The sequence below is a fragment of the Schistosoma mansoni genome, chromosome W (genome assembly GCF_000237925.1).
Source record: "Schistosoma mansoni strain Puerto Rico chromosome W, complete genome".
In the NCBI taxonomy this organism is placed as follows: Eukaryota; Metazoa; Platyhelminthes; class Trematoda; order Strigeidida; family Schistosomatidae; genus Schistosoma; species Schistosoma mansoni.
The window spans coordinates 28,366,279-28,392,763 of NC_031502.1; the positions used below are offsets into that span (position 1 = coordinate 28,366,279).

At 34.2% G+C, this 26,485-nt stretch overlaps 2 protein-coding genes across 2 annotated transcripts; both read right to left on the reverse strand.

Moving 5' to 3' along the window:
• Nucleotides 1–1,429: 1,429 nt before the first annotated feature.
• Smp_210540 (cript-related) lies at nucleotides 1,430–9,957 on the reverse strand (the record flags this gene model as incomplete). Its single annotated transcript, XM_018789239.1, has 2 exons — nucleotides 1,430–1,716; nucleotides 9,813–9,957. The coding sequence occupies 2 exons, from the start codon at nucleotides 9,955–9,957 to the stop codon at nucleotides 1,430–1,432; spliced, it is 432 nt and encodes a 143-aa protein (XP_018654702.1).
• A 3,695-nt stretch (nucleotides 9,958–13,652) lies between these two features.
• Nucleotides 13,653–24,270, reverse strand: Smp_210550 (cript-related; the record flags this gene model as incomplete). Its single annotated transcript, XM_018789240.1, has 4 exons — nucleotides 13,653–13,961; nucleotides 18,258–18,441; nucleotides 20,842–21,081; nucleotides 24,260–24,270. The coding sequence occupies 4 exons, from the start codon at nucleotides 24,268–24,270 to the stop codon at nucleotides 13,653–13,655; spliced, it is 744 nt and encodes a 247-aa protein (XP_018654703.1).
• Between the last annotated feature and the right edge of the window lie 2,215 nt (nucleotides 24,271–26,485).

A 26,485-nucleotide genomic window follows, 5' to 3' on the forward strand; every position in this document is an offset into this window, starting at 1 on the left:
GTTCTTATCAGTCCTTCTTCCTGCCTAGCCCTGTCTGTTGAGTCCAGAACACCAATCTCAACTTCCGTAATATGAATCATGTATTTCAAACATACTGGGTTTATATACAGACCCAACGGACCATATCACACCATAAAATAGAAAATAACATTTGAACAAGGTCTAGCCAAAACTATCTGTGATTGTGGGAGACTGCAATTAATAAACTGAGCGTAGCTTACGAATAGTGAATCGTATAGTAATAGTCTGCAGGTCAAAACAAAGCTTATGATAAGAGAAATGTAAATATATGTAGTTTGGTTATTTAACAAATACACAATAAAGAAATATGTATAGTATTAGTTCATAAATAGATCCCAACAATTACCATCCACCATTCTCGTCGGGATATAACACTTGGCCAATCCTTGTCTTTACGTTTGCATCAGATCCTCGTTCGTTGATGCTATGCAGGTACGTGAAGGTTTCCACCTACTCCACAGCTTCTCCAAGTATGATTGGGTTGGTGCTCTTTATGTTGTACTTCAGGATCTTGCATTTTCCCTTGTGTTTGTTGAGGCCTACTGATGCAGAGGCTGCTGCTACACTGACTGTCTTCACCTTCATTTGTTGGTGTGTATGGGATAGAAGGGCCACGTCATTTGCCAAGTACAAGTTGTCTAGTTGCATGCAAGTTGTCCATTGTATTCCGTGATTCTTCTCAGGTGTCCAGATCTTCATAATCCAGTCAATCACCAGAAGAAAGAGAAAGTGGGAGAGTAGACAGCCTTGTCTGACTCAGGTCCTCACTTGGAATGCATCTGTCAGCTGTCCTCCATGCACCACTTTGCACTGTATTCCGTCGTGTGAATTCCGGATGATGATACTGACGACCTTCTCAAGTACACCATAGTGTCGAAGAAGGTTGCATAAGATTCTTTTATCCAAGCATTAGTTGTCATACGTTAACTGTAGAAAGATTTTCTGTGACTCAAACAAAACATTACTTTAGAAAGAAGGTTTCAGAATTTATTAGAATATCTGTCGTTCTTAAATGTTTACTCTCAGTCGGCACTCTTTCATTCTTTTCACAGCATACAATTATTTTCGAAATGGTTAAAAACTTAAGCGAAACAGCCTGAAAAACAAGTAGGAACTTTTACCACGAAAATGTTTGTCCAAATTATGTTCGCTCAGACAAATTTGAAATGTATACAAATCAATCAACATCCTGATGTTTTGAAGTGTTGATAATGCCATAGTGCAAACAAATAAAAACCAACTTCATTTTGCGATTTGATTTTAAATTCTCCTGGAATGCTAATAAATAAATACTCGAGTTTTCATAAAGTTGGCAAAAAACCGGTTTGAGAGATAAATGATATTATTTACACTATTGTTACACATGTTTTTATCAGAAATAAAACTTTAAATGTCTCAAAAAGTCCAACTAGGCAGCTGATTGGTTATACTGCGTGGTATTAACCAGACGTACACCACACATTGAACAAATGCCTTTTTTGAATGCACACTGTTGACAGTAATAGGAACCTGGCTGATGTACGGTTTGAGCGCAAATTCTGCATCTTGGGAACGCATTAGAATAAGGACTAAATCGATTTTTGGAACTAGTTAGTAGTTTATTTTCATTAAGTTTCCTCCCACCGCCACTGACTGTGTTCCGTGCACCAGCTTTCCAGGGGTCAGGAGTTATTACTTTGCCCAATTTTTTCTCGCCTGTCGACCGAAATTGTTACATAAAAATCGACTTACATTTTTCGCAAACCATCTGTGTTGCTGAGACACTGAGTTTCTGAAATGTTTTTCTTCAGCGTGTTGTGGATCTTCGCTAAGGTACTATATAACAAATTGATAACGTCAAAATCACTAAGCTGAGTAACTATAGGACATGATTTTACAAAGATTGAGGATAAAAACGAATATTCTCATGAAGTAAATCTTAATAAAAGTTCAAAAGTAAAACAAAGCAAGCAAATGACAGGATAGCAGACAGTTTAAGTGTATTGTTACAAAGTAAGAATTGATATTTTATCATCATCAAGTAACTTATATTATTAATTTCCTAATGACGATGAGTGAGACATTAAGAATCAAGTTAGCATACATGAGAAGATACAGAGTACCAGCCTATTTCGAGGGGTTAGCACGACAACCGTCATATGTACGTTCATTATTGCACAGAATTTATTTGGTTGATGCTTTCATAATATATGGAGAGACAGTGTGTGGATATGTGGAATATACATGTAAGGGAGTTGTTAAACTTGCACTTCTCATTTCATTTTAGTTTTCTTCATATGACATTCATCCTTGCAGTTTTATCAAGGTTGTTAACAAATGACACTAACATCACTCATTTAGCGGATATGCTAGGGCTTGAAGACTGTGTGACGAGCGAACATCTAGGAGTGAAAACTTTGAATTTGATTTTCAGCTTTTAGATCTTCTAGAATATACGGGACTATACTACATGATTACTTTGTTTTGATGTAAGACAATCCGTATGGACTCCGGAATCCAACTAAGCACAGTACAGATCCACTAATAACGCTAAAACAACGTTCTGGTTTCCGATGCACCCGAACAACAGTGAGTTCATTAACTCCGATACGATATACGCTGATGATCCATTGTTTTGTAAAATTACCCGTTTTCAACCCACTTAACAGGACACAGGAAAAACCAGCAAAGAACCCCACATAGTTTAGGCTCGGAGGTTTATGATAAAGATAAGATACTGAAACAAAAGTGATAAGTTATTGAACGGACATGGCTATAATATTCCGACAAGAAAATGAGAAATAGGTTTATTAGTTTGTTACTGTAATTCGTTAATAAAAAAGGATAGAGTAATAAGTGCCCCCGAATGCCTTGGTACGGCCGAGAAAAGGGAGGTCCCACTCTCTTGAAATGCTCTCACACAGCCACGCGTATACAGCCTCTGTCAGGGAAGGCCTACTCACCACTTTCTCGTGGCGAGGTGTTGTTGACGAGATTCAGAGGACGAAAAGCGAATGTCCAGGGCTTTAACAGGGTCGGTGAGTCCACCTAGGGGATTTGAGAAACCCTGATCCCAAACCAATGGTAAATATGGGCTTCGGTATCCTGAGGGAACAAATGGCATAGGAACCACTTGTAGGTCACCGGCTATCATGGGAACGCATCTCCCCACGATGCTCCACTAGCTTGTGGGTCAGACCTTTAGGTCAAAGGCTCGGGGTGTGGCCCTCTAAGAAAACCAACTACTTCGGTCTGGGTACACTTGCAGTATCATAGCCCTTACGCAATTAAAATACAATGACAACTTTTCGTGTGGCGCATATATATCTGGTGCCCTCTTGTACCAACATTTATGTGTTCAAATAAATCAGTCAAGAGTAATAACTAATACGTCAGGATATGGCTTGAAACTGTAGCTACATGAAAAAAAAAGTTATTAGATATCGAAAACACACGAAATAAATCCCTACATATAGATATGAAAAACTAAAACTTTATTCGCAAGTCTTCATAACAAATTCTTTTTATCACTAAAAGTTTCTCATCGCTTCAATTTCTGATACTCTCTAGAAATCTATACGGAATCGCTGGATAGTAAAAACACTCCAAGAACAGAATTTATCCAGTTAAATAAGTTGCACAACGACATAAATCACGAGAAAGACAAGCGTCCTGTGTTTAATATGTTCTCAAATATAATTTGAATGATGCTAATAACTTTGGGAGCTATAACAGATATCGCACATCTTATCTTTAGTAAGAAAAACATATTACAACGTAATACTGATAGCCACACAGACTAAAGAACCTTAAAAATCGAAAGAGGTAGAAAATCTGAAAAGATGCGAAAAAAAACTAAGAATATAAAATCCGATGGATAATTCTTCATAAACTCGGTCACTATCTTTGTTGTGGGAGCAACGACAATTGCAGATAAAAGAAAAACTTAATAAGTACCAGCCTAAATAAGATAAGTTAATTTGACATCACCAATACTTTTAATGTTACGAGAATCACATTGGTCTCCGGTACCAATAATTTGGTTGGTAAGTTGGCTTTTCGGTGAATTCATACAAATTAAATAAAGTTCTCCGAACATCAAATGTACATAGCAACCAGAATTTTAATTAATAAGTCATATATGTGACCATAAGCATTGGACTTCGTGGATTTCCCCAAGATAGGGAGATTATTATTCCAATTGAGATGCCCACTTATAAAAAGGACTAAAAGAAAAGTTTCTGGTCTTTTTCGACGAGTATCTGTAAAAGCCTGAACAGTGAGTGATTTAGAACTCTACACGATTAATGGTTAACTTTCATTTCTATTAAGAACACAGTAAAAGTAAGGCAACTGTACCGTACCATGCAAACCTTCCGCCGTTTGGCACAATGTCCAATATCCATGTTATTAGTAAACGCTTGAACGTATGGGCTACCAGTAATCTTGTTTGCATATAACAAGCAATATTCATCATGCTGTGACAAGAAGTATGACTTTCTTATTCAATTAATAAGATCAACACAAATTATTATTGGTTAGTCAAATTTATTTATAGGTAATTCAACTACTTCTTGTTGAGCCATCACAAAATGCTTTTGTCAAGTCAAATGTCATATGCGTCTTCTAATAAGGATTATCTAACTAGTTCGCGAGATGAGAACTTCAATCATGGAGATCTGAAACGTTCATTGAGTAATAAGGCTGTTAAGGAAAATTTGTAAAACGTTGCCACGAATCACTTGATAATTTTTAGTTGAGGCGACTGATTACCTAGTACGTTCACTGCACATTTGATGGTCCCTCTCAGGAATTACTCAACTACTACATATGGATTTCCTGGTAGTTGCAACTGTAACATAGAGATAATACATTTAAGGAGTAAGTGAAAAAATGTTCTTTTTAGAAATACAGTGACTATAATAGACTTTTGATATCATCATGTGATCAATTGTTGTGTAAGATCCCTGCAACCTCGATTGATCATATGCCATGGAAACTAATCAAAAAATACGGGTCTCATTCTTTCAAAATAATGGAATGAGTTTGCTGTTACTTTAAATATCGAAATATACCAGTTTTCAGTCAAGTGAATTGCTTAGTCGTATTTGAATCTCATATGTTCTATCGCGCTGATAAAGTGGTTTCTCATACATTTTGCATTGAAGGATATGCACGAATCGAAGGCAGTTCTAATAAGAAAATTCTAAATAGCTTTGCTTGGGAACTAATACTAGATAAATGAAGATATTTGGAAGAGCGAAAAATATAAAAATCGACGTCCATAAATCATTTTATGAAATTTCTTTACTGCAAAAACTATAGCTCATCCTTCTTTTTCAATCTGACTATATTTTCGTTCAGCTGGGTTAAGTGTTCGGGATACATGAGCAATCGGCTTTTCTTTACCATCAGGAAAACGATGGCTGATAACAGCCCCAATTCCATAGTTGGAAGCATCAGCGGCAACAATTATTTCAAGATTAGGATTGTAATGAGTCAGCAATAGTTTAGAAGATAAAATCCTTTTTATTTCGTCGAAAGAATATTGGCATTCTTTTGTCCAGTGCCATTTTGCATTAGCCATCACAAGTTGATTTAACGGGTGTCTCAATTTATACATCTGGGGTACGAACATACTATAATATCCAATCATCCCCAAGAATGAACGGAGAGTTGTAACATCAGTTGGTGTGGGCATATTTTTGATGGCATTTATATTATCTGGATCTGACCGGCGACCATCTTTATCAAATATATATCCAAGATACTTAACAGAATCCAGCATAAATTGACAATTTTCTTCTTGTAATTGGAAACCGGCTTGCGATATTCTATTGAGCACTACGTCTAACCGACTCATCAGTTCGTGAGCAGAAGAGGCAACAACTATAATATCGTCCAAATAAACTGCTACACCTTCAAGATTAGACAACATGGTATCCATAATCTGTTGGAAAATTGCTGGAGCTGGTTTTACGCCAAAAGGTAATCGGCTAAACTGGTAAAGTCCACGGTGGGTATTAATGGCTAATAGCTCCCTCGAATCTTCGTCAACTTCTACTTGTAAATAAGCTTCAGATAAATCAAGTTTGGAAAAGTAACGTCCACCGTTTAGTTTAATAAACAAATCTTCTGGCAAGGGAAGTGGATATGAGTGATTTTGTAAAGCATCGTTTAATCCTGTTGAAAAGTCTGCACACAAGCGAATAGTTCCGTTTGCTTTCTGCACTACTACTATTGGTGCTGCCCATGCTGAATAATTAACCGGTTGTATTACACCCAGTTTCTCTAATCGATCTAATTCCTCGTCAACTTTATCGGTGGCTGCATACGGGACTTGGCGTTTTGGACAAAAAACAGGTTTTACATCCTGTCGTAAATATAACTTTGCCTTTCCAATGGTAAAGCTTCCCAATTTGTTCTGGAACAACTTCTTGTGTTTCTGTAAGAGGTCTTCTATCGTTATGGCTTTCTTAGTTACTGAACCATGGGTAGATCTCTAGGACTATTTGTGCACTTCATCATGCATATTTCACTCAATGGTACATCCCATAGGTTTAGTTTATCTATCCAGTCTATTCCAATAAGGTCTAAGTCATGCCTGTTCGTTAAATAACAATTTCCTGTGAAGTAGTTATCTCGAAATTTAACAGAGCATTTTATAATTCCAACAAGCTTTAATATATCTCCGGACGCATTCCGTGCCGTATGCTCAGTAGGTAATATTTGTGGACAACCAATTAAATTCCATGTTCGTTTAGAGATCAATGTGATATCTGACGCTGTATCCAATTGTAATCGGACATTAACACCATTAGCCACTAATTCCACATACCTTCTTTTATCTATCATGCTTAGAGCCCGTGTAGAATATATACTGTTAATATATTTGTTTTGAAACTGGTGAGGACGCTTCGTCGGCTTTTATCTCAAATTTTCTCTAGTCCGGCAAACTGATTCTTTATGACCAAGTTTATTGCACACCGTGCATCTATGATTTCTAAATCTGCAAAATCTTGAAAAGTGCCATGCGCCACAATACCAACATTTCGTTGAAGGTTTAGGAATTTTTGTGTGATGTTTATAGCTTTTGGCACTCTTTTGTCGTTGACTCATCTTAACAGCATGGACAGAATGATTAGATGGTGCAGCACTTTTGGTTTCTAACATAGCCGAATCCTGTTTCAAGTTTATTAATCGTTGACACTCACCAGTAACGGTTTGTAGCGTCATTTCTTCGTCATGTTCCATACGAGATAATAACTTCATGCGAACATCAGCATCGCTGGGAGAATTAAGACCAGAAATAAATAATAAGCATTTAAATTGATCACTGGTTAACACATTTAATTTAAATCGTTCCACTTGTAAATTTACTCTTCCGGCATACGTAGTATAATCTTCATCAGCTTCTCTAGTCAACTGGAGACAATTATACCGGATACGAAATAGAGACATCTGTTCAGAAAACATTTTATTTAAAATATTAACAGTTTCATCGAAACTAATCTCTCGTGGATGTTTAGGCAGGATATGGTTTTTATACTTCTGATGCTCGTTAGGACCAAGCTTCTGTAAGAGCAACCGGACTTTCTTTGCGTCCTCCATGGCAGCAAATTCTACTCGAAAAATATCTTCAATTCTGCCAAACCATGCTTCAAAAGTGTGACCGCTGTCTGCATCGAAAATAAATTTTGGAATTGGATTAAGATATGACTCTATGCTTTTATGTTCTGGAATATCTTGCTGAATAGACATTTTCCCCAAAAGTGCTTCCAGGAGTTGTTGTTGACAAGCTAACATCTGTTGCTGCTGCTGTTGCAATATTAACTGTAGCTGTTCTGGAGAAATTGACATTTTTTTTTAATGCGAATAATAATAAATCCAAAGAAAAGAACACCGGCAATTATTATGTATTATTTAATTCCAAAATGACGTCACCGACTGTTGTATTTTTTTTCCAGAATCCCCGTCGCCAATTTGTTATGTTTTCGACCTAGGCTGTAGCCAATTGTTATGACTTGACCAAGGTCGTCGCTGATTCGTTATGACCTTACGAATTTAACAAGGACGTAATTCGCGTAAATTATCCACCAATAGAATACGCCTTCTATGACCTTCACACTGTGACAATGACGTTCGATTAGTATGAGTAACCTAGCGTCCTTATTGGTCCTTATCAACCTAACCCGTCCACTTGAGTCCAGAACACCAATAGCAGCTGCTGTAATGCGAATCGTTTATTTCAAACATACTTTATCTATATACCAGACAGGCAGACCACACCACACCATAAAATAGAAAATAATATTTGTACAAAACCAGGCCAAATGAGGCTGTAAGCGTGGGAGACAATAATCAATAAAACTGAGCATAACATAGGGACAGTAAATCATATAGTAATAATCAATAGGTCAAAATGAAGCTAGTAATAAGATGAATATAGACATAGATAATCCAGTTACTGAATAGTTATACCATAGGAATATAAATAGATTAATAGTCTAATAAGAGGTCCCGTAAGTTATCAGTACTTACTTTTTCCTAGTATATAACAACTGTGTCAGTGAGCTGAAATCTAAATGGACTATGTGTCTGCTTTGTCTATGACGAGTTATCACTATCTGGCTTCCTTACTGCATCTTTATATGCTCTGTTTGATGCACAACGGATCATGAATATATTACCGGCTAATCATAGGTATTTAGGGGTACAGAAACAACTGAAAAATGATATTGATAAAAATGTCACACAACAAGCTTTGTTCCCCTGTTTATGAAAGTTGAAACATTCACGCGCTAGAGAGCAACTCTTTGAACGAGAAAAGAAAAAAACATGTTGATTGAAAAGAGGGATCGCGTTGATGATTTCAATGTGCCGGGTTTTTACGAATTTTTACTTTAGATATTCAGAACCTCTTACCCGGGAGAAAGTAGTCAATATAATCAGATTACTTTGCTTTATATCAGCGACAAAATCTTTATTAATTAGAAAGTGACGAAGAAACGCCTATGTTTTTGAAAGTTGACGTCTATCCGTTAAATTAGGCACCTTATCACTGTTCGGGATATATGTGTTGAAGACCTGTCTCAAATACTTAGATGCATTTGCTGATACTATGGTGGTAGAAATCTGTCCAGTGTTTTCCAGATAACTTTACCAAAAACGAAGCGAATAAACTCCAGGAATGTCTCAGAATATTGGGTGACTGCTAAGGTGAAACTATTAATATGGCAACAGTCAAGGCACCTCATTAGTGATTCCTACTGACTACAAGAATATCATTACTATACTCAAACTGTAGGGAAATAATCAATGAAAAAGTTTGGCAAGACGTGTAACTGGATGAAGATTTGAGTTCCAAGTGGCTACTTGCGACTGAGACAAAATGAAGTGAGGGCCGAAAAAAGAGACTCAAAATATTTGTAATGGTGCGAAAACTACTCCAGTCAAACCTAAATTTGTGAATCTCTACAGTTCGCACAGGACATGTAACACCAGTCTGTGAGCAGCCTTAAAAGAGAACTCAATGACATTTAGTTGCAACTAGAACTTGAATCTCAGATTACATATCTAACTGAAAGAGCAGAGTACAAAAATATCGTTAGGAAAAACTTTATTGTATAAACGGAACTGTTATTTGACATATGTAAAGTAGTTGCATGCTCAAAAATAGTAATAAATTGAAAATATTCACTCAGGAATCTGTTTTTATACACAACTATGAAAGGATTTCAAAAAGAGAATTCTGTGCTTTTTTTAAATGCAAAAAGTGGCACACAAGGAACAAAACAGTGAAAATTACAAACCGGTTAATAAGAATCTACCAAGTATAGCCCAATGATCAGATGGTAAACACGAGAGATTCCTAACCTTTTCGATTCCACGAAGGCCAAAATCGACGGGTTTTATTCTAGAGCCCAACACATACATGCGATCATATCTGAAAGTCATATGAGCTCGCGGAATACCTCTGAATTGACGCCGAGCATTTTGATTGCGCAAAGGATCCCAGGTATTTCTAATCTCAGTGCGACACCCACATTCATTCCATACATCATGTATTCCATAGGGTAAACCACCTAACACACAAACCTACGAATTTGAAAAAAACAATCACGAAAAAATGGATCACGTTTTAAATCCCGGATAAGTACTTACATTATATATATATATATGTACGAAATCGCCAAAATTATTAAAATGCAAGATTGACAAACTCAGAAGGAGGATTTCGAAAGGTCATTTGAAGAAAACTACCCCTAAAATAACTTGCGAATAAGTGGCATTCGAAACAGCTATCAACATTCCAGTTAAGATTAAAGACCCCTAATAGCTCTAAAACCCCACCTGTGACTCTGCTATGGTTATTACCGGAACCAAGCCCAAGTAAAGGAGGAGGATTGGGGAACGGGGTCAGTAACCACATCCAGTAGAAACTAACCTCGCTAAAAGACGGTAACCAGAATAAACAAAGTAAGCCATTCAAACTCTTCCCTGAAAGTAAAAGGATATTCATTCAGAAGAACTATGATTAAAGTGAAAATCCTTCAAAGCCCTGAGGCTGATACCGTTTCTGACAATCAGAACAACAACTAACGTAGGTAAATGGAATGTCTGGCCAATATGAGGGACAAGAATGACCGCTCAAATAGCTGAGAAAATAAGTAGATATAACCTAACAGTTCTCGAAATAACTGGAACCCATCGGACCCAAGCTGAACACGAAAGATTAACTTCAGGAGCGGTGCTGTTTTACTCTGACCATGAAGAAGATAATGCCTCACACACAAGGATTGGCACAGATGCTGTACAAAGAAGCACGAAAAACACTTGTAGGACGGGAATCTCATGGATCCAAGATCTCCAAAGCATTATTCAAAACAAAGAAAGAGGGAATCACAATAAATGTTGTCCGATGTTGTGCACCCATTAATGATAGCAACGCCGACGAAAAAACTCAGTTTTACAAGAGGCTGCAGTTGATCATAGAGAAGTGCACAGGAAAGAATCTGACTATTCTGATGGGAGACCTAAATGCCAAAGTCGGAATGGACAACACCTGGGAAGAAGATATAATGAAACGACAAGGACTGGGAGAAAGGAACGGAAATGGTGAGAGGTTTGCAAATTTATGTGCATTCAACAAGATGGTTATAAGTAGCACAATATTCCCCCACATACGCATACACAAAGGTACATGAGAAAAGTACAGAGGTATCACACTACTATCGGTACCAGGAAAGGTTTTCAACAGTGTTGCTGAACCAGATGAAAGATTCAATAGACCTGAGTCAGACAAGGCTGTCTACTCTCCCACTTTCTCTTTCTTCTGGTGATTGACTGGATTATGAAGATCTGGACACCTGAGAAGAATCACGGAATACAATGGACAACTTGCATGCAACTAGACAACTTGTACTTGGCAAATGACGTAGCCCTTCTATCCCATACACACCAACAAATGAAGGTGAAGACAGTCAGTGTAGCAGCAGCCTCTGCATCAGTAGGCCTCAACAAACACAAGGGAAAATGCAAGATCCTGAAGTACAACATAAAGAGCACCAACCCAATCATACTTGGAGAAGCTGTGGAGTAGGTGGAAACCTTCACGTACCTGCATAGCATCAACGAACGAGGATCTGATGCAAACGTAAAGACAAGGATTGGCCAAGTGTTATATCCCGACGAGAATGGTGGATGGTAATTGTTGGGATCTATTTATGAACTAATACTATACATATTTCTTTATTGTGTATTTGTTAAATAACCAAACTACATATATTTACATTTCTCTTATCATAAGCTTTGTTTTGACCTGCAGACTATTACTATACGATTCACTATTCGTAAGCTACGCTCAGTTTATTAATTGCAGTCTCCCACAATCACAGATAGTTTTGGCTAGACCTTGTTCAAATGTTATTTTCTATTTTATGGTGTGATATGGTCCGTTGGGTCTGTATATAAACCCAGTATGTTTGAAATACATGATTCATATTACGGAAGTTGAGATTGGTGTTCTGGACTCAACAGACAGGGCTAGGCAGGAAGAAGGACTGATAAGAACTCTAAACTGCTCGTACAGGTTTATGCGTCACTGGTCCGGCCGACAAGTCACTGTGCTCTGATTGGTGGTGTCACTGCTTTATATATTAATAGGGCACAAGGCCACAAGTTACAACACAAAGCAGTTGAAGAAAATATGGAACTCAAAACTACTGTCACTTAACATCAAAGTCAAAATCTTCAGTACGAACATCAAGACAATTCTACTGTACGGAACTGGAACTTGGAGAACTACAACAACCATCATCAAAAAAGTACAAGTACTTCTAAACAATTGTCTACGCAAGATAGTGGATGTCCGTTGGCCGGATACCATCAGCGACAGTCTATTGTGGTAGAGAACAAACCAGGTTCCAGCTGACGATGAAATTAGGAAAGGACGCTGGAAGTGGATAGGACACAGATTGCGGAACTCATCAAACTGTATCATGAGGCAATCACTAACTTGGAATCCTGAAGTTAAGCGAGAAAGTGGTAGGCTAAACAACAAACTGAGATGGGTATCGGAGACGGATATCGAGAGAATGTATTGTAGTTGGAAACAACTAGGAAGTAGACTCGAGCAGAAAGTAGGCTGTAAAATATTGGTCGGACGCCTATGTCTCAAGCGCGGTAATAAGAGTAATTAAGTAAGTAATAACTAATACTAAACTTGAAAAATATTGTCGGCTATGTCATTGGTAAACGAAAGCAAATTTATTTGGAGAATGTGTCCGAGAACCTAACGAACCAATAAGCTGTATAAACTGGTATAGATGAAGCTCATAAGACCTAGTGGTTTATGTTGTTTTATTGAGATTATTGATTTACGATGTGAAGACAATTTAAAACATTTTGTTAGCAACAGCTACTGATCTGATTAGGAATTCATACCCACAGCATCAGTATGGGAAGTTCAAATGTTTATATTTCATTGAATACAATGATTAACAGTGCTGTATTGCGTTTGATTGAATATTTGTGCAGGATAAACCGTGTACTAGCTTTCTTCAATCAAATGACAAATAGTTATTAGTAGGCATTTGTTCTTAAATTCAATTACTTGGTTAAATCATCACTCATATCTATCGCTTTTAATATACCACATTAACTCCGTATTCTGATCTGGTGTCCTTACATAATGATGTGTCTTGTCGGTGACAATAAGAGAAAGGATGTGTGCATTTTGTAATCTGTGTTTACTGACGCTTAAATATGTTGGAAAAGTGTTTTGTATATTAGAATGACTAGTAAAGATAGATTTTACAATGAAAATTATCTGCACTTCGTTGGTTCTCTGTAAGACCAACTAATTAGTTTCGAAATTACTTTAGTGGACTGGTATTGAAACAATCACGGGAACAACTTCTGTAAACTTTTATGTTACAAAACATAAATGTTACGAATGGTGATCAAAACTGATTTAACTGTTTTGTGTACTCTGAAATTTACTCTAGAATAGGATTATTTCTCTTACGAACGTTAAAATGAAAACTTTCTTGGTAGCAGTTTTCCATTGAACAGTCCTCTACAACCGTATACATAGTAAGATGACAGAATAATGACGAAATTGAATAACCCTTATTATAATTATTGTTAATTTAACTCATGAAAAAAGTAACGACAGAATCTACCTCTGAATCCCTCAGATTAAGGTCACCGCAAAATATACTTGCACGACCTCTATTTGAACTAGCTTTAGAATCTCCACAGTTGACATAACTGGACATTGTATCCCAAACACTTTTCAATTGAGTCACTCGTTCACCAGAGTATTCTGCACAACTTTCTAAGTGTGCAGTAAATATTCGTAGATTTAATTCTAAATTGGACTTTGGTAGGAACTGTGATAAATTCAGATCAATAGATAGCAGATGACGATTCATTACAGAATTAGGAAAGGGTTGAATCTATGAGAAAGTGAATAAAGAAAAAAAAACAAATGTAAGAAGTAGGGCAATGAAATGTACGAAAGTGTTATATCGAAGCCCATTATTAATAGTACATTCAAAATACAATTTTCAGGTTAACTGGTTTGAATTGTTTATAATTTTCATTATATAAACGAGTATTGAAAAGTGATTATTAGGAAAAATGGATCAATATTTTGATGAAGCATATTATTGTAGTTTAAATGATTCGGATCCAATTCAACTAAGTAATTACTATTGGGAACTAATGAACTTGTGATTCAGTTTCTAGATTATTCTATTATGAGTGATCTTTTAATAAACAATAATAGGAAAATGTTAGTAATAAATATATTTTTGAATGATATTCCAGACGAGTAGAAAATTGTATTTCTGGTGTTTCAGTGACTTAATGTAAGTTACTTCTTCAGAGTAAATAAATGTAGAAAACTCACACAATACACTGGATTCGGTAATCATTAGTTTATAGAATGTAAGTTTTATTATGACAAAAAACAAATAACTAACAATTCAATGTACACAGTAAATAGAGTTCTTAAAATTGGTAAATCTCTGATGTAGGCGTTTGTTTACAGTTATTTAATAGAACATTTTTAAACTTTCATTAAAATTTTTTTTAAATATTACCACACATATGTAAAATAATTAGTTGTGCTTTTGTATTACACAAGAAAATCGCAAAAATACTTGTGTACCACCCCGTTTTAACTAAGCATAATGGTAAAGAAATAGTTGGATAAATAGAATTCTTCTAAAGATAATTATGTCAAGAAAATAAAAAAAGAACCTTGACAGTTCCAATCATGAATTAATGTTAACTGAGAAGTCAATACAACTGTTTAGTTCTACATATAAAAATGATTTCAGCAACACAAACTCTTGACACCAAAACATTTAAATATTACAGATAACAGGTTTAAATCACTCTTTAAAACACAAGTGGAAAAATAAAATTGGCAGATACAAGATAGTTGAATGAATCTTGTAAAGGTGAATCATTTCACATTAAATTCAATGAAGAACACAATAAAAAAAACCCACCTAAATCACAAACTACTTAAGTGATATATGATCTCTTCAGTTTGAGATGATTTTTGTATATAATTTATTACTTAAATTAAAAATCATAACATAACTATTTATATCTATTGGTATCTATTAATATTCGATCATAGGTGTCTTCAAAGCATTGCTCGTATATCCTGGGACCACCGGGTAAGTAATGCAGTTGTTAGGAAACGAGTACTAGGTAAAGATGGCAAATCGATTGATGAAGTAGTGAAACTTCATCAGTTGAGATGGCTGGGACATGTGTTACGTATGCCCAACCACCGACTGCCGCGACGTGCAATGCCTTATGGTGTAGGCGTAGGTTGGAAGAAAGCTAGAGGCGGTCAGACCAAAACATGGCATAAATCCATGAAGTCGCTGACAAGTGGACTGGGCCGTGTTGGTAGGTGTAGACTACCTGGTTGGATTCGCGAGATGATAGCAATCAATGGTTAGAGACCTTGAATGACATGACTCAAAATCGTTTGCAATGGTGAAGGTGCATCCACTCTTTGTTTTCTACCAAATTCTAATCTTCTGAATTCTTCATGTCCGTATCCTTTTTCTCTTTCCAAATTTATTTCACCATATTATACTCCTTGAATAACATCTTCAAACCCTAATCTTTCCGATTACTGCTTAAACTCTTAATACTTCTACCACTATGGGATTTGAATCGACAACTGCATCTCTGTGCTAATGTGGTATGGCAACTCGAACTGATGTACGTACGTACGAAGTTCTACGTTGTAACTGATTGACTGATTATATTGTGAAGAGAAACAAAATACAAAAAAAGAACAATTGGTAACAAGTAAATGCTGGAACTTTTCACTTTATTAGTGAAATTGTAATTAGGATTAAAAAACACGCTTACACAGCTATAAGAAAGGCTTTTTTTACTAAAATTTCTATCAGAAATTCTGAAATAGTAACTTATCATTGAACATTGGATATAGTGAAGTAGATCACTACAAATTTGCACGTAGTAATCGAAATATTTTGGGTTTAGAGATAGTTTTTAGTTAGTGTAGTAAGAATCGGACACAACAGTAGTTACAGTTACGTGATCATGTTTTTCCAAAAAAAGAATTTGACTAAAGGTAGTGGTTCTCTAATATTTTTACGCCTTCCATCAATAAAAATCTTTTCATTCTTCTTCCTTATTCAATAGTTTCAAAAATGGAGTAATCGTTAATTATTATTTAAAGAAGAATATTAAAAGAGGGAATAATCTATGAGTGATTTAGCTTTTTTTTTCTAATTATAAGCGATAATAATCTAGCAAGCAATGACGAAATGCTTTCGAACGTCGTCATGGACACAAGCATTTCAACGGATTAAAGCATAAAAGAAGACTATCAGAGAATATGAAAGGGCAGATGTTGGGGATATCCGATCTCATGGTATAACTTATGGAAAGAAAATCAATATTATTTATTTTGAAAAACTTACAGTAGATTATTTAGTGTGGACATTATTCACGGAATTTTAATACAATCTCACAACGTTTTGTGTCAATGACATACATTCAGTTTAAATATTCTTACCACTTTATATTGATATGTAATCGAAACATTTAATGTTTTTTTTTGATTGATTACGTTGAGTCAACATCAGAAAGCTTTATTTTCAAAACTGGTATTTTTACTCTAGTCAGAGAAAAGATGAAGAGAGAAGTAGTTTCGCTTACGGGATTGGGGTCGGAGTGACGAAATTATTAGCATAATGCAAGAAATTATCATATTGCGATTCGACATTTTCATTTCCGAATGAAGCATAAAATGTATATCAACTTGGTATTTTATGTATTTAAATATTTATTATTGTAACTAGTATCATCAGCTTCGATCAATTAGTTAAATGATAAGTTAAAATAATTCATTAAAATAGTTAAGTGAAAATTACATTTTCAAGTTGGAGTTGTGGAGATTGTTGAATTCCATTGAAAACATAAACCGACCAATATCAGACCACCATCGTGGACGCGCACTGCTGAGAAGTCCCATACTAGGACGAAAGGACCGCCTGGTGCTTCCCGATTTTCAACGGTAGTCTAACATTGATCGATTCATGATTTCAATTTGAAAAAATTACATTTCACAAAATTTTCTAAATTCATTAGAAATGAGCCATGATAAGTGATTTGTTTTGTATACACTTTTATTTAGGTTTTAAAAAAATTGGTCAATAAAGAGTGGCAAAACAAAATTACGGTCACCTTGTTATATAAATAAAACGCTGATAATCGTGATGACGTGACGTTGGAACTCAATGTTTAGTTTAATTTCAGTGACTTTAGATTATTCAAGAGTAAATAATCACTATTTTCAATCGGACATGAAAACATCGATATCAATCATCATATGATGTCTCCCTTTATCAAATTTGTGTATACAGAAAACTATATTTTTCAAAATAATTTTCATGATGAACTGACATCGGTTGAAATATCACTAAAAATAAGTAAGGATTGATTAAGTTTCATTTACGAATGAAATTTATCAGTAATATATACACCCAATTTGTTGTGCAACTGTGTTTGAGATTTGGAGGTCATATAACAAACACAAGTACCCTTCAGTTACTGAATCAGAATACTAATAGATCCTGAAGATTTCTTCGATTTTCAGCAAGTTAAAGATTCAAAGTTCACCTCCGTCCATACTTTCGATTCGAATAACAAGATGGCTGACATACGAATTTCCGGCAGAACTTCGTGACATTCATCTTAAAGCAACTCATAATGGTTTTTTATATATAATGAAGTAAATAAAACCGAAAAAGCGAGTAAACACATTTTGCGGTATCCGTGAGGTATGAAATTCGTCGCTTGAAATAAGCTGTTAATACAATACCCAATGTCTTCAAACAACAATAAATACTCGTCTTTTCAAGGAGGTTCGAAAATGGATATCTTAACTGTTTACTCCTCACTAATAGTCAAATCTTTGTTAACACTAACCATAATCAAACCTAGTTACTTTTCGTAATCTTTTTCTGCTTTCTGATTCAAAATAGCAGCTAGAAGCTCAGTAGAAAAAATAAATTTCCGATATATAAAATTCAGTTCGAATATTACAAGGAAAATACCTGTGAAAGTTTCCCTGCATTTCATATCGCATTTGAAATTAACAATGGCAGTTTAGTCAACTATCAAATCAAAGATGTAAGGAAAAAATGAATGAGTAAATAAAAAACAAAAACAGAAAAGTTATCACTTACGCTAACAGAATCCGTGTCAACCTTTATGTCTGGATGCTTTTTAACTAAAATGACAACAAAATAATCCCATAGAGAGTTATGATCAGATGCAGAAAAAATATGATACGTCGACTCTAGCTTCTCACGGAGAATTTCCAAACAGACAAGTATAACCTCTTGTAAGCAAACTACATGGAATTCTTCTCTGGAAAATATGGAAATCAGTCGAATAGTGTATAAATGCAAGTTTTCAGAAACCCAAGCATAAAGCTATATATATAACAAGCTGGTGAATACTCATTGTAATAATTCAAATCTTACTATGTCAAAATAAATCTCATCAATTGATATAGGTTAAAAACAATTTAGGTAATGAAATACAGAGAGATGTCAGTTTTTTTTGCTATATATTTGAATCTCTCTGCACTATACACATTAGGAACCCTAACACAATGGATCTCGAAGTTTGAACAATCTGGAAAACAGATAGAATAAGACAATTATCTGTCCCTACATTTGGTCAGTCCGTAACCACAGGAAAGCTTTTCACCTGTCATGGAAAATTATTTCCTTTTTGACTCAGTCTAGGTGGTTTTACAAGTCAATCTGTGATAAAAAAAAAAAAAGAAGTAGAGCCTAGTTATGTGTTTTGGTCGAAGTTACTATACCACATTATTACGGAAAGGTGAAACTAACAGAATAAATATAAAATGAGTTGAAATAATGCAGTAACAATCATAGTTAAAAAAAACTAAACATTCAGAATATAATTCGAAAAGGTAGAATAATAAGGTATATATGAAGGAATATTGGGGATAAAGATATGGAGTAATACAAAGAGTGAATGTATCTGCACCATTGTGAACGATTTTGAGTTAAATTATCTAACATCAACCACTGATCGCAGTAAACGTGTAAACTCTTATTAGGTATTCTGCATCTAAAAATATACATACGGTTTTTCATTGTAATTAAAATTTAGTTTAATTTACAAACTTACATTCGAGGTGATGAAATTATCGTAAGAAACACTTAACTTCAAGCAAATGCAGAAGAAAATTGTCGGTTGAGTATGACCGAACGATTACTATAATTACATTTCCCAACGAAATATTAGTCATATTCTGATTAATCAACAGAAATGAGAGATAAAATAATGGTTACTAATGAGTTATGTAATGAGGTGACGCATTACACTAAAGTTACATTAAATCGATTGATTTAGTAACCATCTATTAAGAATGATATAATCTCTCGGAAAATGTTTTTTGCTTTAATAGATAGGAGTATTCAAAGATTTGATTTTAAAGAATCCAAGAGAAAGAAAGAATTAAAGTGAAATGATTCATGTCTTGTGCAGAAAAGTATATTACAAAATGATCTACCTAATAAAGGAAATGCAGAAGTTGCAAAAACATCAAGGGGTTTTTGGGATATCGAAATAATGATACAAACACGAAAATGTCAAGTGAGCTGAAAGACATTCAGAAGTTAAAACATTATCAAGCTCAAAACTTGATTACGAAGTCAGTATAACGTTCATTTGTTCTTGACTAACTACTAAATAACAGTTCAAGCCATATATATTCATCCTATAGATTACCAATGATTTACTTTATTCAGTGAAGCCTGAGTGATAATATGAAAACTAGTTCAAAAGGCACACGACTATTGTTTTTGAGACGAATATAATACGGCTGATTATTTCCCCGTGAACCCATGAAATTCTCTAACAGTCATGAAGCTATACAAGATTTTCCAACATACAGCTGTACGTTTAAGGAGAGCTTAAGATAGATTTGATCAAAATATACACAACTGAATATTTCTATTAGTAGACTAATTGAAAAAAACATGTTTCTGTTCGCTAAGGTGTATTTAATTAAAAATATACGTGTGATCGACTTATTTGCAAATTGAAAAAAAAATCCTTCCATTTTAATGTAGTCTTAGATACTACTTCACTTCGATTCATTGTATACACTTGAAAATATTCTCTTTCCTTAATACCTCACAGATTGAAGGGGAAAAGAAATAAAGTGCCTTAGGTGTGACTGTCTGGCTTTCTAGAACAAGTTAGCTGAAATGGGGGTGTACTGAAGCTCTATGATCAATAAGTAGAGAACTGAACATGTACGCCCATATATATATATATATATATATATATATATATATATATAGAACGAGAGTTGACGATATTACACTATTACGAAAGTACGTCAAATATTTCGACTGAAAAAGTCAAAAGTGTAAGTGAACAAAGTAAAACATTTTTTCTAAACAACAGGTAGGAACAAACATGATATGAATGAAAATCTATTTTGCTGTGAAACATGGGTTACTCCGTTGATAGCCGATCTTTATCTGGACTAAATTATGTACAGCCAAAAACCTTAGTTTTATGGCACCTGATTGTCGAATCGAAAGAAACTTGTTTAAATGTTGGAATCATGGATTCGCTCAAGTTGTTTGATACATGTCAGTATGCACAAAATTTGTTTAATTAAAATATTTTGTCAAGCGGCTTTAAACAATTAAAACAATATCATTCAAATAATACTATTCAATGAAAACTATTTATATAAATATAATATAAACCATGTACTTCTTTATTGTCTCCACTACAGACATCATTCGTTTGTTTAGATTTGCTAACTCTAAACCTTGAATATTCCACGATAAAACATTTATTATTGGCAAACTTTCAATTGATTCAGTTCCAGTAGTTGACACTGTCTGGTCTGCTAATGTATTATTACATGAATCATCAGAATTTGTAAGATCAATCACAATCGGTTGTTCATTTGATTGCTCATATGTTCGTTTGCGCTTTTGTTTCTTACTTCTGACGACAAAAAATTAATCAGAAATAATAAAAAATACATTGATCAATCTGATTACACGTATTCATTACTAGAACAACTATTTTCAAATAATTCATTTTAAAAGTTATACAGCCGTTTGGATGTGTAATAAATTGGGATTTTCATTGCCGCTTGAAAACATTTAGTCATTGCTAAACGTTTTTTCAAAAAAAAACTTCCTGACTTAATTTGCGAATCTACAATATTTCATTATATCATTACTTCAGACGTGTTTTGTTTGATTGATAGTAAATGAGATGGCTGTTAAATGTCTGATTCGTTTTTATGCAAATCCCGTTGCTTTGATCTAACCATATTGAATTATTTTCTTTCATATAGTAGTTCTTACCTTCGTGTCTGCTTTGTTGAATGAGGTAATAAGAATTTCATATATCCAAAAGAAAGTTTTCCGGGGTGGAACGTTATGAAAGGAGTTTGAGACTGATCGAATAACTTATGTCAATAGAAAAACGGTTATTTTGCAGAATTTACGTCAACAAGGCATTTTTATGGGTGTATAGTTGCTCGTTTCTCTTTATAATCATCATTCGATTCCGAGAATATAATTTTCGCTAATAAGTTTAGTTTCATGACTCATCATCACTTATAATAAACATATTTCTTGTTATATCCCAAATTCATTATTAGCTTTCGACCTAGTGCTCAATTTGTTTGAAACTATCAAGTTTCACCTTTGCATTGACACCTATAATCTTCACTTACTTTCATAGTATTACACCATTAAGTTGTTTTGTACACATTCAACTTTCTTAGATAGCCAAAAAACATTTCTTTCTCAGCTCTTCGCTTATATATAGCTTGTTTTTATCAAACTAACAAAATGGGAATTGGTTTTTAAATTATTTATTTATATACTTTATTATTATATTGTAGGTTTTCAGTAATGGCAAAAAATCAACAGTTCAGTAATATCGTACCAATGGATGTAGAGGAAAATTCAAATGGTAAAGATGTTTTTCTAGAGAAATGTATTTTATTTGCTGAAACCACCTCTACTGATCGAGCACTTGGAATGATGTATCTTCAAAAATATAACTGGGATCTGGAGGTTAGTGTTTTATATTATTTTGGTCAGTTATCGCTTGAAGGTTGGCTCTTAAAAGTGATACATTTTACGGAGTGATATGTTGTTTTTCTTTCAAAGATCTTTTTACTCCTATAAACTGGCTTGTTTTGGTATTCCTTATGTATCTTTTTTTCTTCTTAACAGTAATAAATCATGCTTTTGGTGAATCGTTTTCATTTATTGTGATACTCTCATGCTTTATTGGTTTAGATGATTCTTTCAAAGTGAAAAGAAGATTCTCTTATTTATTCATTATTAAAGTTCATAATTTTGTTAGCGCTTTTTTCTTATCCGTAGGAATGTCATATAAATATGTCATTGGTTTCACTAGTTAAGATAATAAGAAGTTAATTGTGATAAATAGACATTTAATATTCTCTATTTATCAGTAATGCTTTTGTTGAAAACACAAATAGATAAATGGAGAATGAATTGATTAACCTACTACAATAACAAGAAAGAACAAAATTACGTTTTTGTATTTTAACTTTTTCTCATGCTAGTCTATTTAATGAACATCAACACTAGGATTTAATTACATCTGACCGAACAAAACACTCGTCCTGAACTCCACTACTAGTAATAAGCTATTTATTCTATGAAATTTTTGATAAAGTGACCATATTAAGGTAATCAGTACTGGTTGCACATATGCTAACAAAAACTGATCGAAATTCACTCCTGAACAACAACATCAGAGTGATTGAAGTCAATACTAATAATGATCTAAACATTATAGCAGGTGAACAAGTTAGTGGTTAACTGTGCTCAATAGTTGAGTAGAAAGTGAGTTTGCGTTTGAAGCGGAAAGTACTTGGTTCTGGTTCCAATGAGAGCAGCAACACTCAGTTGAGGTGCCAAATAAGACTAAATGCAGTTCCTGGATTCTAATGCTAGCCACAATCTATATGGTCTATAATAACTTGGTTGACTTAACGATTCACGGTTACTTACTGAGAGTTTGGCAGAACTTAGAATACGATCCTTAATCAGACTGGAGATAAATCTTAGTGATAAGTCCCAAACGAAAAAAGTATGTTTTCGTCAAATAATCCTACTTTCTAGTAACAAAAACTTGCCTTCAATTAGTCATTTATTTCTCACCCAAATAATTGTTTCTAAAGTGGGCATTTACATTAAAACAACACAATACAGAACATCATGAACTTGAATTAACTTCATTATGGTAAAATTCGATCAATATAAAATGTCCTGTGAAATTGGACATTAACTGACTAAATGTGACATATTACAGTCTATACGATTGACTAACCGGGTACTCGAACAAAATGTTTTCTATCTACGGTCAACGACAAATTTCTCAAGACAGTACAGATATGTACTGTTGATGAATACTTAAGAGAGCATAATAAAACAAATCTCAGGTTGGATTTAAATAACTAACACAATGATGTATCATCTTCCAGTTGATACAGAATATACTTTAAAAATTTCAATTCCAATTAGACATTGAAAAGAAGCACTTTTTACCGATATAGAAATAATGAATATGCGCATTTGAAAGACACATCATTTGCTATGTTGTACACTGGTAATAGATTGATATAAATTAAGGAGAATATATGTAAGCTCTGTTTTAGAAAGAGGAGTCCTATATTTCTTCTTACAGAACAGGCCACACTAATGTGATGAAAACATAAATGTAAGCTAACCATGGACTCTATTTCAAATATTCAAAACAAAACATAAAAATGAAAACCGATCACAAACCAATAACATTAAATTTCTTCTTGGAATAAACGTTAGTCAATCACAAAAGAAGCATGGCATCACTACGTGTGAAAACTTCTTATCGATAAAAACAACTAATGGGTATGAGCATATGATGAATACGAAATATGTCAATCACTAGTAACCTTATTAAACAACCGGTTGCAAAATTACAGAAAAAGTAATAAAGGTTTAAGAAATGGTGTTTTTCTAAAAGAAACTCAATGTACCTACAGTTTGCTACATCCATGTTTTTAAGGCGAATACAGGCCATCTTAACGATGACAAACAACCTGCTTACTTCAAAAACAGTTCTAGCTATATATATGTCTACTACTTACGTAGCGTTCATAGCCACTATTATCTTGAAATTATGTCTATTTAAACGAGGAACTTAACTTCAACATAACGCACGCGATGTTAAGTCATCCATACTAGTGGACACATTACAACTTGATTAATAGAATACGATTAGCACTAAATGGCTAGGTAAATATTACATTTATCATTACTTAGTGATCAATAAATTCTAAATATTCCAGTCCTACAGAAAGTCAGTTGCCGGCTGACTATCGCAAAATTGTAATGTCTTAAACAGTGAAGCTGGTTGTCGTGGGTCCGAATCCCACAAAGAGCACTGATCTCCTTATGATTCCAGTTACGCTATGCAAAAAAGTGCCAACCAGACCGAAACCTAGATCGACGGTTTCCTGTGATATGTATATTTACTGTTAAGTTAACCTGGTTTATTTGTTAAACATGATATCAACAAAGAGCAAAAATTATTTTATACTGGTGCTTCAAAGTCATGCTAGCTTAAAGTCTGATGCCTACTTAGATAATTGTGGACTCCTTAAGAATAAACAATGCTTACTTTCTTACTATAACCTGGTACCAAGCCTACTTTAGTCTAAACACCACAGTTTATCTGATCAAAAATCAATTATCTTGTAGAAACACCATGTGAGTAATTCCGAGAACTGTCAATGCGTCATAATAATTGAATAGATAACACCAATCCAGAACACGGATCAAGGTGATTTGAATGCGCAGTTCCAAACTTTTCCACACTAGGAGTTGTCTACTGAAGTGGAAACTAAGTAACCAGTTTATGAAATAGTACCGTGATATAAAGGTTGGCTGTATGAAACTGGAATTAGTCGGTCACAATTTTTTGGTTAGCGTCTTAAAGATCGTGAAACTCGTTAGCTTCAGGCACTATCAGACATGGCTCACAATAACGTCAGCGGTATTCATAAAGTAATTATTTATTATATTATTCATGCAGCCAATAAGTATTTTTGACCTGTTGTTTATAGCCTTAACCGAACAGTCTTTTAACAAACAGTACTTATATTCGTCTATTTATTGTATGACGTTGATCTCTTATCTTTTTACAGTGTTACAATTTAGCTTTGTGACTCATTCTGTCGTGCCAAAATCTTTAATGTCATAAATAAAAACAAATAGATAATAGGGGAATATTGACTTTATACTAGAACATTTCAAAACTCATTTTTAAGCCCGTCATTAGTTAGCACAGAGTTGATTTTCAGTTAAGAGGTGATGAAAATCAATTTTAGACTTCATAATATTCCGGCGCTAATGGTGTACTGTGTTCGATTCAGACCACTGAGTTGATATTCATTGGTTTACATTTCTAACTATAGTCAATTCGCAATATTGCAAGACCACCAACTTCAAATTCAACAATCTTTACCACACGCCATGATAATAACGATTACAACCAAGTTATACATACTTTTCAAAATCAAAATATATGAATATTGGAGATGAATTTATTATCAAACGACTGAAAATTTAAGAGGTACATATGACTTTTAAAATACATTTGAAATCATGATTACAGAACAATAATAAAAAACACATATTCGCTTACACGGACGAGCTTCACAAGAGCCATATAATAAGTTCAACAGTTCTATATGTTTAGCTCTGTATACTAGGTCTTGAGCTATACATTTTATGTGAGGGTTAGTGATATTATCTGGTTGCTCGGGCTGGATTTCATGGGGTTTACAATCGAGCAGTTGGAAGTCACGTGTTTTGAACATTATGCTATTAAAATGTACGTGCATTACTGAAATGCACAACAACAACTTTTGTTTCGATAAATAAAAATAGTTTTGATAAAAATTTCGTAGAAACGACACTTAGGTGTACGCACACAAACACTAAAGTTGGGGAGTATTACTGCTGAAACAATATACGGATGATAAACGGTAAATAGATAAACACAACTAAGTTACAAGGTACATGTTTATCTACTAGACTATAATTTAAATCTAGTTTCGAAACGGATACAAATATTATTATTTGTCTGTTCGGAGGAAAAATATTGATTCATGACACTACACTAAAACTTGGATATATAAACTGTCAGAAATAGACAAAATATATTCGACAGAGTACGGTAAACAATAAATAAATTGAATTTTCGATAATTGAACACAACATAGTATTTTACTGAACAAGGGTAAATTATAACTGATGATCGGGAAATTCCGAATAACAGATCATCTTTTGAAAGCAAAGAATTTTTTTGA